Source organism: Sardina pilchardus, chromosome 2 (assembly GCF_963854185.1).
Source record: "Sardina pilchardus chromosome 2, fSarPil1.1, whole genome shotgun sequence".
In the NCBI taxonomy this organism is placed as follows: domain Eukaryota; kingdom Metazoa; phylum Chordata; class Actinopteri; order Clupeiformes; family Clupeidae; genus Sardina; species Sardina pilchardus.
Window position 1 is genome coordinate 37,391,330 of NC_084995.1, and position 13,826 is coordinate 37,405,155.

At 41.2% G+C, this 13,826-nt stretch overlaps 1 protein-coding gene across 1 annotated transcript in view; it reads right to left on the bottom strand.

The window, feature by feature from the left end:
• Positions 1–2,544: 2,544 nt before the first annotated feature.
• LOC134072908 (corticotropin-releasing factor receptor 2) overlaps positions 2,545–13,826 on the bottom strand; it is a 57,017-nt gene continuing 45,735 nt past the window's right edge. Inside the window, exons 11-13 of the mRNA XM_062529795.1 lie at positions 11,189–11,324; positions 8,291–8,332; positions 2,545–6,567 (exon numbers count right to left, since the gene is read on the bottom strand). Of these exons, the coding sequence (XP_062385779.1) occupies positions 6,427–6,567; positions 8,291–8,332; positions 11,189–11,324 (319 nt within the window). The 3' untranslated portion in view covers positions 2,545–6,426. The remainder of the gene's footprint in view (positions 6,568–8,290; positions 8,333–11,188; positions 11,325–13,826) is intronic.

Sequence of the window (13,826 nt, forward strand, 5' to 3'; positions counted from 1 at the left end):
GTCAATATGGCTAGTCTCACATTGCAATCAGTGCTAATTACTCTTGAGCTGTGGGCCAAGCCTCACGAGTCACGCCTGTGTAACCTCTGCTGACTCTAACACGATGTGTCTGAGAAAAGAAAAGTTCCCTAGTGATTTATTATGGACACTTCTGATGAGGATTGGCCTAAAGCTAATTCAGTTATTTTAAACTACTAACTAACAAGGAGCTTGGAATGAGAATTAAAATAAGAGTTCACTGCTTTCCCAAAGTACTTCTAATGACACAAAAAATACTTGCAGCTAAAACCAATTGCAGAATAAGCATGTCACAGCAGCACACGATATGTGCCCATACATTCATCAACTAATGATGTATCATTTTGTCATACCTATCGTTATATACTAAGCTCTTTACAATGTGACATTCTATCAAGGGTAGATTAAAGAACAGCACAAATGATGGCTCCACAGAATCAACAGGGTTATACCGACTATTTTAATGATGATGCTGATTGCTGATGACAAGGGCTAATATTTTATTTTAATAATTGCTTGCTGAAAACAATGATAAAATAAAAAGAAGGTTTTATGTCAATGGCTTCTGTAGATTCTTTGTGACACGGTGCTGAACGAATGAAATGGACAGTATTTATTTAGTAGGATGTCTGGATTCCTGAACAGGATGCTCATGGTTAATGAGATGTGCAGTGCAGATGAGACCTAAGGCACTTGTATGTTCCACCTGAATGACTCTTAAAAAGCGAAACATCTTGACAAGACATGTCAGAGACAGACAGAAATGTTAGAGAGGAACAGCCTAACTACTCTCTTGGATCTTATTGTTCTACGTGTAATACATCTAGCTGCTGAAACACCCTGTCAAAAAACATTATATTCACACAGACACACACACACACACACACACACACACACACACACACACACACACACACACACAGCACGACAGAGTTAGGTTATGGCGTTGGATGTACGGTGAGCCAAAACTGGTGAGGCTGTTGAGGGAAGAGATCAGTATACCAGCTCACAAATCATCCTCACATCATCAACAGGTCATCCTCACAACCTCACGGGTACATTCTATGCGTTGGTTTCCTTCCAGATGATCGCCTGGCTAATTTGCCATGAAAACAACACTGGTCTAAATTTGTCATGTGATTTGGTCTGTTGCTTCCAGAGGTCTGTGGTGTGGAATGCACATGAACAAAGTGCTGTACATGGGTACAGTATGGTATAGTACTGTAAGGCATGGATTCATCTGCATTCTGCAGGGTTTAAGCAGTCAACACATCCAGATCTAAAATGATGGCAAAAATGAGTTGTATTTTCTTTACTGGTTACAGGGATTAGAAACAGCTCAGAGAACAAAAAAAGAAAAAACGGAAACGGAAACGGAAATTACTTAAAACAATTACTTTGTCTTTTTTTGTACTGCTTTCAGTTCTCAGTAAATCCTCTTATAGGAGACCCTACCAAAGGTTCTTGTGAGGACGTACAGTATATTGGTCCATTTCCCCTTAGGAAAAGAGCAAAATGCCTTGAAATGCCTTAGTGTCTTAAAATAAAACCATTATTAAAGTCAGAACACATGCTATCATAGGAGACCATCACATAATCTCCAATCACACACACACACACACACACACACACACACACACACACACACACATACAGTACATATTAGCAAATGTATAGCTTACAATATAAGGAGATGGAAAATGGTATTAACATGCTCACAGAAAAACAACAAGAATATTAGAGGATTAAAATCAGCCATGACAAGTTAGGAGGGAAGCCTGGAGGAGCCTTGCATGCAGTGCGCTGTACACACACACACACACACACACGCACACACAAGCACATGCACACACACACACACACACTCAAACACACAGACACACACACACACACGCACACACACACACACGCACGCGTGCACGCACACACAAACACCCATACACAATCACACCCACACACACAACCTCTTATTGATATGCCCCCAAGATCCTTGTAATTGTTGTGGAAAGTAGATCATTGAGGAGACTAAGTGCACTGAACACTGGGAGCTTTTTCTGCTCCACTTCCTCCTGCCCACAAGAAACGGTCTGAAATCCAATCTACATATGCATTATATAACCTGTCTCTCCTCCCAGGGCCAGCTCAACATACATCAATGACCAACATCTGCACTAATGCCGCAGCGCCGTGTCAGAGCGCTCAGTCCCACCACGGCATTCTCTTCTGATCATATCAGACTTAAGTCTGTACGTCTAGATGTACAGAAACAGCAACATTAATAAATTGGATTAACAACGCTGTTGCACGGCAGAAACCTAATATGTGCAATGATAAGTATGCATATCAAAGAATGTTTTTGTTTTTTTCTGTACCAACATGTCATATTAGTAATCAAAAGGTATCTGTTCACATGATTTCAACAGCAGATCATATCTGGAATTTAATGCTGCAGATTTCACCTGTGGTTAAGTTGACAAAAAAATGGAACTGAAAGCAAAAAACAACACAACAAATTGCTGACCTTATTCATTTATTTGACGCTCAGCTTATATTCTTGTAGAAATTCAACACCATCACATGAATACACAATTTACAAACATTATATTTACAATGTCAAACTTTTGTTTAAGGCAACAATGGCATTTCTATTCAACCTAGATGAGACAAAATTATACACACCTACTCACTGACAAAGACTGACACAGTACATTGTTTCATCTCAGAAAAATGACTGAGACACTTTGTCACAGATACTGTAGTCTATATCATTGTGTGGTACCATTAAAGCAAATGGAACTCTCAATGTGTACAACAGCATACATACAATATTGGACATATTCTAGTATATACAGTATACTGTATACCTAACATCTTTGGTCCAATTACTCCTCCTCAGTGGGAACTCAGTGGTGGCCTTGGGGTGCCCAACACAACAACATCAGAGTAAAAGGCTAGGAGAGTACAAGTGCTTGGTAGTTGTTTATGTGGAGTGACTGTGCATTGCACTAGACTGTCTTCAATATTGCTGTTTTTCTTCTGTTGAAGTTTACATCATGTAGGTCAATGTTTTCTACTTTGTTTACTTGTCTAATGATGTGTTGAGTATCCCTAGGCACCCTTGGGATCCAGACAAACCAAATAGGTGGAATAGTTGATTCTTCATTATCCATAAAAGTGCATTATGTACAGTAACGGTGATCTGAGTCAGCAAGAAAGAAAGTAAGAACAAAAAGAAGTCATCTCATATTGGGGACTCCCATGTCATATCTCTTTAGTTTGATAAATTAAGAAATGTCACACTTCACAGTATTTAGTAATCCATATAAAATAAGAGGTATTATTACATTATGTACAACCTACAGTATTGTCCTGCTGGCAATGAATGGTAGAATGGGCAGAAGGAACATGTTGATCCACTTATCCACAAAGCAGCCCACTGCTGGTAGAACAGTAGGCTACTTACATTTTGATACTACTGTACATGCACCCAAGTGAGGAGAACATTCCATTGTGTCTAAGAGAAGGATTATGGAGGCCCAACACTGCCATCAACTTACATTTGAATTTTATCGTTTTCACGCGATATTTAGTTACTTTATTTTGCTTGAGATCTCAACATTTTCGAAACACTATTTTCCTGAGATAATTCATTTGAAACGCTGAGAAACGTAGAGGCCAACACTACCTGGAAATCCAAAGTTCTTGCAAGAGAACAATTAAACTCTTAGCCAGACCCTAAATCTTTCTAGATTTGGCTCTGGATTTCCAGGATAGGCCAACACTGTTTTCCCAGAAGAAATGAACACTCTAATACTAAAGTTCCAGGCTCAATGGCTCCTGAAATGTATACAGTCTTGCTTGAGAGAAAATCCACACGAGAAACCTTGGGGTATCACAACCTACTGTATTTGGATTGTTTGAAACATCAACCTATATTGGAGGTATTGGGTGATTTCACACGGACCAAGTCAAACACCAAACACATAGCTTTCACTTTCATGATGAGAATAAAGCTAATCAAAGTTTGCTTTAATTCCGCTGTATGACACATTAGAGTAACCTAATCTACTCTCCCAAGGCCTCATTGCCAAACTTATCATCAATATATTCTGTTGCAATGTCAAGCTCAATTTGCTAACAAGCCGTCTTCTTGGCTATACTATACGTCCCTGATATAGGCTACCAAATATAGATATAGAAAACAAAGTTCTTGAGAAACATGTCAAACTCTTGACAAAATGGAGCCATTATATAAGCTTTAACTGATCTCTGAATGGAGCCCTGACAATGTAGGGCTTCCATACACAATGACTTGCACTTGCAATATATTAAATACCAGTAAGTTAGTGGAAATCAGGCAGAGGAAGAATTAAGTTCACTCTTCACTGAGCAGAATCCTTCAGAAATGTTCGCTAGGAGTTTACGGACACTTACACCTTACAATAAAAAAAAAGAAATGATCTAAAAAATCCTAGAGTGATGATGAATTTCTATGTTTACACAATTAGACAAAAGGGCAATGTCTACAAAACTCGTTTGGCTGTTAAGCATTGAATCATATTGGGTTTAAATGAATCTAAACAGTGTGTAGTCTGAGATGGTTCACATGAAACTAGGATTACAAGATCAATACTAATACTGAATACACCAGCTTTTATGCTGGTGTCCATATTCCTTTACTGTCAAATCTGGAATGTAAATGGAATGGAAGACAGGATGATCCATATATACAGTATCTGCTTTACTTGTTGGGAAATACATTAGTAGTATAATTTAAAACTAGAAACATGTTATTTTCCAATCTTCCTTAATCTTAATTGTTCCATTATTGTATTGGGGATGACTACTACTAAAACATAAAGCTTTTTCTGGGATTCCGATATCTGCAAGTGTACTATACTAAATTCACTCTAGTCTGATGAGGACATGCCTTATTGTGATACTGGAGTTCACTTGCATTAAAGCTATCCCCTGTAGTCCACAGCACAGAGCTTAACCTTGACCCCGATTAAAGTCTGAACTATTGGATTTGAAGACTGACAAGACTCTAATCCATCCTTTTTCCTAAATCGCAGACAATCTTGACTTTCTACAAACAAAAAATACTCTTTGTGAGACGAGAGCATTCAGGGCCGTCCCCCGTCAGAAAATCAAAGACACGTTTGTCCAGATAATGGAAACAATACAAATGAAGGGCGGCCTGATTCACGCTGAGCAACTCAGTTAGCCACGTCCGTCTTGCCCAGGGGGCTTTGACAACAAAGAGGAACATCAAATGAGACAGGCAGCGCGGAACTCAGGTAACACTTTACATGAACTCGCACACTCGCCACTGGGCTTACGTAACCCTGCCACGGTCTTGACACGATGACGACAAAAGAGTAATATCAACGGCAGCTGTTAAAAGTTTAGAAGATCTAAGAGCAGCTGGAGGAGACGTTGGCAGTTCTCTTGCTATGTTCCACTGGACCTGGCCTTCCGCCACACCTGTTACACCTCCTGTGTGTGTGTGTGCACACAGACTAATTGGCAGGCAGGTCTTTGAGTCTCTTTGAAGGCTTCCTGTGTGGAGACTGACTGTGTTGGCATTTTAGTTGCTGATAATAGAGCATATGAGAAGGCCAGACACTGGCCTCAGCCAGTGTGCAAAGTCAACTAGCTGAAGTAAAAGAAAGGAAAAGAAAAACGTACACAATATTTTACATGATCAGTGTTTCCTTACAAGAGGAGGAGATGTCATATAATATTCATCTGACGATGGAGCAAAAAGAAAAAAGAAATGGCTATACAGTCCACAACGGCTTTAGTGAAATCCCCTCTAACGTTTCTGTTGCAGTTATCATCGGTTTAAAAAAATGAAGGGATGGAAAAGAATGGAAAAGGATGGATGTTGGGATTCAAACATTTATGGGATGGATGGTCGGCTTGTTGAGAATGACCACAAACACCAAATGGGCACTGATTTCTCAGAACTACATCGGGCAGCATGCCACAGCAGGAATTATACTGGATTGGACAGTCTGAAACAGCACACAGAGACAGAGAACTGTAGGATAAGAAGGCCAATTTGTATTCCTAGTCCTTAATGTTCCGTTCAGCCTTAATCTCAAAAGTCTCGCAGGCAGACACACAGTGCAGAGGCTTTTCCCCCGACCAATCTGCAGTATGGACTCCTGGCATGGACACATTCAGCCGCTCCCTTGCTCGCTCACTCACTCGCTCACTCACTCGCTCTCTCACTCGCTCTCTCACTCGCTCTCTCACTCGCTCTCTCACTCACTCACTCGCTCACTCGCTCGCAAGCGGCGTAATCGCTTTCAGAAAATCTGTGTGAAAGGAGGCAGTCTAGCCGAGCCAAGCGTGGCGAGCGAGCGAGCGAGGTGGGCGAGGCGGGCAGGCTGGCGGAGGTCACACCGCAGTGGTCTGCTTAATACTGTGGAAGCTGATGCGCGTGGGCGACGTGGGGATGGACATGGCACGCGCCACCCGCACCCGCAGCGCGTGGTTGTCTTGCCAACGGTGCCACCGTTTCCGGGCAGCCGAGCGCACCTGTTGGCATGAGAAGACAAAGACAAAAGAGGTGAGAGGTGTTCCATTATAAGAAAAAAAACGTGCCTGATGACCGCCTCCACCCAACACAATGTTGATGGACAGATCCCCGTCTGGGAATACAGCCTCCTCTGCTCCACTCGGGGATTAAAGTGGGCTTGGTCCCTAGATCTGTTTAGTTACTGGATGGCCCTTAGGTCTGTCGCTGGCCCTTTGACCCTCACTAGATTCACTGTCCCTACTTTAGCACGCAACTTTAATACGGCGTGACGAAGCAGCATCTTCCGGAATAATCCACGGCAGAACAGAGCCATCTCCCAGGGACACTCAGAGATGGCTCTAGAGAGATGGCCGCAAGCACCAGGGCTTTAAGAGCAATTTAAAAGACGATTCCGTCTGGATTTAAATAGGGCTACATTAAATAGGCTCCATTCCTCCTCTGCATAGGAGTGTCTTCCATCTTCAAGTCAAATATACTACGATACTTGAATGAGTCCTTAATTGCATTAAACTGCAATCTGTGTAATAATCTAATAGTCTGAAGAGATAAAAATCGAACCTGACAGCTACTTATTATTAATGCCTTATGGCCACAATTAGGGTCAAATAACAACAAAATTCCATCAACATGGTATGTGTACATTAATTTATTTATGCACTACTCTGTTGCAGATTTTCTACCCTAAAGCACTTCTCAGGGGACTCATGCTCTTGCATATCTAATAACATCTGAGTTAGAAACAAAAATGTGAATCCTGCCCCATATACAGTACGATGGCGTACATATAATATTCCTATCACAAGATATTATAATACAATGCACAGTAAGAACAGGCTTTATTGGGGTGGCAACCACGAAGTGAAAACAAGCTGTGATACCAATTTGCTAATATACCAACATAGTACAGGGCACGGAGGAGCATGGTTTCAGTAATATTAGCTTATTAATCAGTGCTTTTTAATATTTAAAAGAGCATGATGGAAGTTGACTTTAAATGAGAGTTTGGTTGTCTTTGAGCAGTTTCACAGAAACGGAATGGCTTTGTAATTTGTAAAAGTCATTTACAGAGAACTTTTTCATTGGACATGGGCACGTCTGAACGTAGGGCAAACCACCCTTGTTTGTGTGTAGGATGATCGTGCACATGGTATCAAATAGCTCGATCATTTTCCTTATCATTAAATTAGCTTTAGTTCATGCGTGACATGCTTTGCCTGCCATGTTGCACATCATACAAAATAGAATCTCAGGTCTCTAATTCAGATGATGATGACTGAACTAGAGTTAACGGATGATAACTTTATTCAGCAATTCAGCTGACACAATGCTTTTTTGTGCCCAAAATGTATCGCTTTTTTGTGCAAATGCATCGCTCTTTGCATGCAACTTGCTGTGGAGGAAAATATCCCAAATGATCCAAAATATATCAAAACAAACAAACAGACAAACAGACAATTAAACACACAAACAAAATATGAAGCCACTTATCTCGGCTAATGTGCCCATAAAGAGGGACAGGACTGGTGAGTGTTTCTCTGCACATTTCTGTTCCAGACTAAATGTCTTCTGGGATAATAATGGGTTGCCCTGCTCCAGCTACAGCAGGTGAGGGATTGTGGGTAAAGGGGCTTTATGTGTTCCACATGTCCTCTTGGCCTTGCTTATTGACAGACCTGCCACCAGGTGAACTCATGCATGAAATTACTCCCACTGTTTACCTACCTCTCCATTAAGGAAGCAGTAAAATACTGACACAAAGAAACCCTGGAAGAAAAACAACAGCAACGGATTATTGCCCATCCAGAGACACTCCACACAGACACCATGTCACCGCAGAGCCCTCATAACCATAGTGGGGGAAGACACACATTAGTGCCCAATCAATCCAGACAATCTAATCACTGTATTGCTCTCACATCATCTAAAGCAATTAAGAAAAAACAATGTGAGATAACACACTTCTCTAGTCATGATTAGATATGGAAATATGACATTTAGATTCATTCATTAAAATCTGTGCAGCTGTAACATCTTATATTATGCATGGGCAGTATTTCAAACAGAACTGGAGCATTCGCGGTGCAGTACAGCATTGACTATCGTAATGTAAGTGGGACACCAGGATGCTAACTTCTGACATGGCACGGCTTAAAAAGGAGAGATTTATTTCTCTCAGCTCTGCTCGGGCGTGTGAGTGAGGCGGAGGCAAACATTCGGACACACGACAACGCCGAGCCGTAAATAATGGGGCCAATCCGGTAAACTGAGGCGTCAGCCCAGCTGGCTGTGGGGGCCTCTCTGCAAACCATCAAACGCAGGTCCGTGAAATGCTTTGAGGGAAAACAAAACTCTTTTCTTTGCACTGAGTAGTATTTTTATTTTTATTTTTCCTTTTTATATGAATGCAGCTTGAACTGAAGAAGGTTTTTGGGGGTTGCTGTGCTGGGAGTGCTGAGTAGCCTATTTAACATATCACATGCCCACTTGAGCAAGGACTGCTCCCACAAAGGAGACCCAGTGAAAATTGGTCTCTTTTACTCATAGGAACAGTCATATAAAAAACAGATGCCTTTAAGGGAGACATTTTTTTTTTAATCTGACAAAAGAAGCAGATAGTGGGCATTGAGCTTAATGGGGTCGGGATCTGCTTTGCAAATAACATATTTCAGTGGAGAATTATGCAAATAACCATGACTGCCAACAACAGTGATGAAAGAGCCCATGCTGCACTGTGGCACCAGCATCAGAACGAGGGGTAGCCTACAGTGTTTCCCCTCCTCTCAGTAAAGAACTGGGATCAGAAATGTTGGAATTCATTCATATTCTCATCAGCGTGACAAGTTCTTTTTCTTTTTCTTTTTCTTTTGGTGGAAAAACGGTCTAAATTTGAAAGAGTGTCACACATCTAGAAAAAAAATGAGCACCAGCGGAGTGAGACAAATTATAGTATTACAGGCCTGAAATATTAACTGAGCTATAAGGGGAAATATTAATGAGGGGTGGTTAATCCTATACGGAAGGGAGAAAATGGACAGCAATGCTTATGCACGGAGCAACAGCTGAATCATTTTGACTTGCTCCACATGAACCAGTCATTTTGTTAAAATATCTCAATTCCTGATCTGAAGGGGAGAATGAGAGACGATATTCACCAATTTAGTCATGAAATGTTGTACAGTCTTCATGTCACACATCAGTAATGTAGCATGATAGATGTGCACAGGCCGTTTCCAGTTCACCAAGAGCATATTTGAAATAGGCTTGTGGCCTTTAGTGTGGCGAACGAGAGCAGATGGCGATCCAAGCACAGGGCTTTAGGGAGAGTAAGATTTAGTTCATGACTGAGTCAAAGACAGTATCAGCATAATGATGCATCATTAAATAGAACTAATCAGAATAGTGTCCCAAGCATCAGAAAAGCATTTGTATTTGTATTTCAAGGCATGTGAAAATCAGGAACAAGATGAGGGTCGTGCATGCTGCTGTGGCCCTATTTTGTTACTAACGTCAGAGAGGGTTAAAGCGGAGCGAAAGGCGCAAACGTTCGAACATTTCCGCGTTCTGTTTTCACAAAGGGGAGGGGGGGGCGCGAAATCTCCCTTTAAGCAGACCTAGAAAGTGACGTTTCATTCGAACTGAACTGCTTGCCAATCTGACAGAGATCGATATCCCACTATGACGACTTGGCGAAACGCCTCTTTAAGCAGACAGGAACTGTTCAAATTTTGCTTCCATAGAGATGCATTATGTTGCTCTATCTTGTCAGTAATGAAGGATCTTTGCTAACGCCTGGGGAACTAGCAAACACCAATATAAGTGCTGGGCACCTTTGAACACTGCTTTGCAGCAAAGATGAATTGTGTCAAGTCATTTTACTCCTATTCTGTCCTCGCAAAATTATGCAGTGCTAACTCTGATGCAGTGCGTTTACATCATAATGGTGCAAACTGTTGTCAATTATTCAGTCTGAATCATCTGTGATGATGTCCTTGAAAGGTGTGTAGGCTATTCAACATGTTGGAGAGTTTTTAAAAGCAATGATGCAATGTACCCTGTACTCGGCACAGACCTTTATCCTACGCATTGTGCATACTGTAAGTGCTCTCTCTCTCTCTCTCTCTCTCTCCCTCTCTCTCTCTCTCTCTTATGCACACATCTTCTCTCTCTCTCTCGCTCTGAAAATAAATAAATAAATAAATAAAGTGAAACTACTGAGCAGTTGCCCTCCCACATGTGTGATGGAAGCTAACTGTAATGTACCCCAGGGTGCGCTGATTAATTCTTACCTGTCACAAGAGTACTAATCACACGCCACTACAGCGCCCCCCTCCCCACCCACGGTTATGATTGGTTCTCTCGGGCAGCATTAACCCTGTGACCACAGCTGGGACATGCATTATGACTGTCTGTGCTTCTCTTTCAATGTGGCACAGTGCAAAGAGCGACAAGCGTTGTGCGCAAGCATCGTACTTCTTAAACAACTTCTTAAACTTCACTGTAACCTGGCATCATTAACTCGTCACAAAAATCATTTGTTTTTTTTTTTACTGTTCACAGTGTTCACTACATAATGATCATACTGTAGGTGGATTCAAGAAGAAAAAAAGGACACAATCTTACCTGAAATGACTGTAAAAATGAATTGAAATAAATAAACACTATTTGAGATATGTCATCTTCTCCTGGATTCACAAAAAACAACATGTAGGTAATTCCAAGTAGGGGCAGGAGAACTAATGTGGCCTTCACAGCTTTCCTGAAAGCAACAGAATGGGGTAAAAGCTTGTTATTTATTAAAGCTGTTTCATTTGAAGTTACACATACAGGCATCCATACATCAGGGGAGTCACAATGATTTGTCTGTCTGCAGTCTCAGTAATAAACATTGAAGGATTGGAAACAAACTGAAGCAAATTGATAAATGGGGGTAAACATAATGCTGTGAAGAAAAATAGCAGTCACAGAGTAAAACTTTCACCAGCCAACAAATGTACCTCTCATAGCAGAGGTGAGGTGGCTGTTAATATCCCAATGGACCTTTTGCACGAAATACTTTTCAGGTAGCTCATTTGTTTCCAGGGGAGCCAGGTGTGTTTGAACCTGCCGCTGTTGTTAATGTAATAAGCGTCTACACAGACCTGGTTGATTGTTGTACCTAGTGAATGTCGCGATGTAAAACGATTTATGCGCTCATTAAATTTTTTATTATTGGGTAAACAATATTTTCATTGTTGGAGTGATTATGTGAGGAGCAGAATACAACAGAAGATGCCACTACAACAAAGTCAACACTCCGCTGGAAACAAATAAGGTACCTTGAAGAGCCGTCCATGCATAAAGGCCATAGGGCTTCAGGATTAAACTAGGAAGGATTTGGAAGATCTGAATCACAACAGCAGAGACTAATGAATATTGTGCATCGAAAAGTGTGTGTTTCTTCATTTCAAGAGGGACTGTGTGAGGTCAAATATCAGGCAAAGCAGCATTTTGAATAAGTCGGTGGTGGCATGGAGCATATCCAACGGATCATGGGCAGCCCTCCTAGAGGATGTCACACTTGCCCTATGCACAGACCACTAATCTCTGGGTGACTAATCACAGTGCCCTCAAAACTGCTAACAGACATAGTTCTGCCTAGCGTGCTACAGGACAGCTCAATGCCACTGCTTGGCATTTACTTGGCAGCTGAAATATGCATTACATGAGGAAGAAGCCCACTCTATTTATATATACAGTACAGTACACGTCGGATCTCGGTTTGTGATGAAAACAAAAATGTTGCTCCACTGAACCCATCTGTTACTATATGCAATTTTGTCAATCAATACAATCACTACTGACACTTACTACCACATGAACTAAAAAAAGCTCCATAAACATCAAGAATTGTGCAGGCCCCAGCTTCCCAGTAACATTGCCTCTTAACATCTTATAAAAATGTATACCTTGCTACTTATCTATTTTACTTAACTTTAAATATTCATTTGTTCTATTTGTTTTTTTATTAAAGAGAGCACAAACACATACTGTATGTAGGCCTTTCTTATCAGTAAGCATATCTCACCTCAACTTCACCGCACTCATGCCTTTTCACACATTCACTTTTTGCCTGTGCTTCCTTTGATGTATAATTTGATTTGATTATTAAATTAGAGTCGGGGGGGGGGGGGCTGTGGTATAACTGGCTACAGTGCCCATATACCACATTCCATGTGAGCCCACGTGTGTGCCCGACCCGGGTAATTTCCCGATCCCACCCCATCACTCTCACCCACTCGCTTCGTGTCGCTCTCGTCATCGCCCTAATGGATTACTGCAAGTCAAGTCAAGTCAATGCTTTATTGCCAGTACGATGGAACATCGTCTGGAATTTGCTTTAGTGCTTGGGCATATTAACCTAATAAATGCAGTAAAAGATAGAGTCGACGGTATGCAGCAATTTTCTAAATGCACAGGTTATACACGCACACATCTATGAACATACCACAATGTTATATTCCTAGCATATAGTGAAAACCAGAGACAGACTGAAATAAAATAACCCAAACAAAGGTAGAACAGTGAAGAGATTTAAAACTGACTTTAGATGAAAATATTGATCATTTCACTATGCATAAATCCAATGATAGGTGGACTCCCTTTTTCATAAAATAACTGATCAAACAACACCAATGGACTTATTTAGACTTATAATTTAACAAGTCAACAGGCAAGACTGGAGAGAGAAAGAAACATGCAGTTTATACTGTGAGAGTTGGAGAGAGAAGAGGGCAACACTAAGAGGAGAGAGACAGAATGTGAGGCTTTCCCAAGTGAGATGTGTGAAATAGAAAAGACTAATGGTCTCTAAGTGACCCTGTTAATCTATTGATCATTTATCCGTAGGCTACGACCTTGATGTTACGCTCTTATAATCTCTCTCAGTCTCCCTGTCACACACTGTGAAAAAGAAGACCTTTTCTTTTCCCCCTTCGACAAACCTCTGCCACATGGAAGAGCTGGAGGTCCAGGAAAAAGAGAAGTTATTTGAAGTCTAAAAAGCTAACCCTTGCTTGCTGTGAGGCAAGGGGAAAGTTGGTCCAGAGTTTTGCAAGGTTGCCTTGTTTGGACCTGTTGCTGAGAAAATTGCCTAGTTTGTTGCCTAGTTTGTTGCCTGGAAGAAGTGTTGCCTGGAGTGTATTGAAGATCCCTGTATATCATGCCTGGACTCTGATCGTGATTCCCTGATCTGCCTGTTAATGGAATAAATGGATTTTTG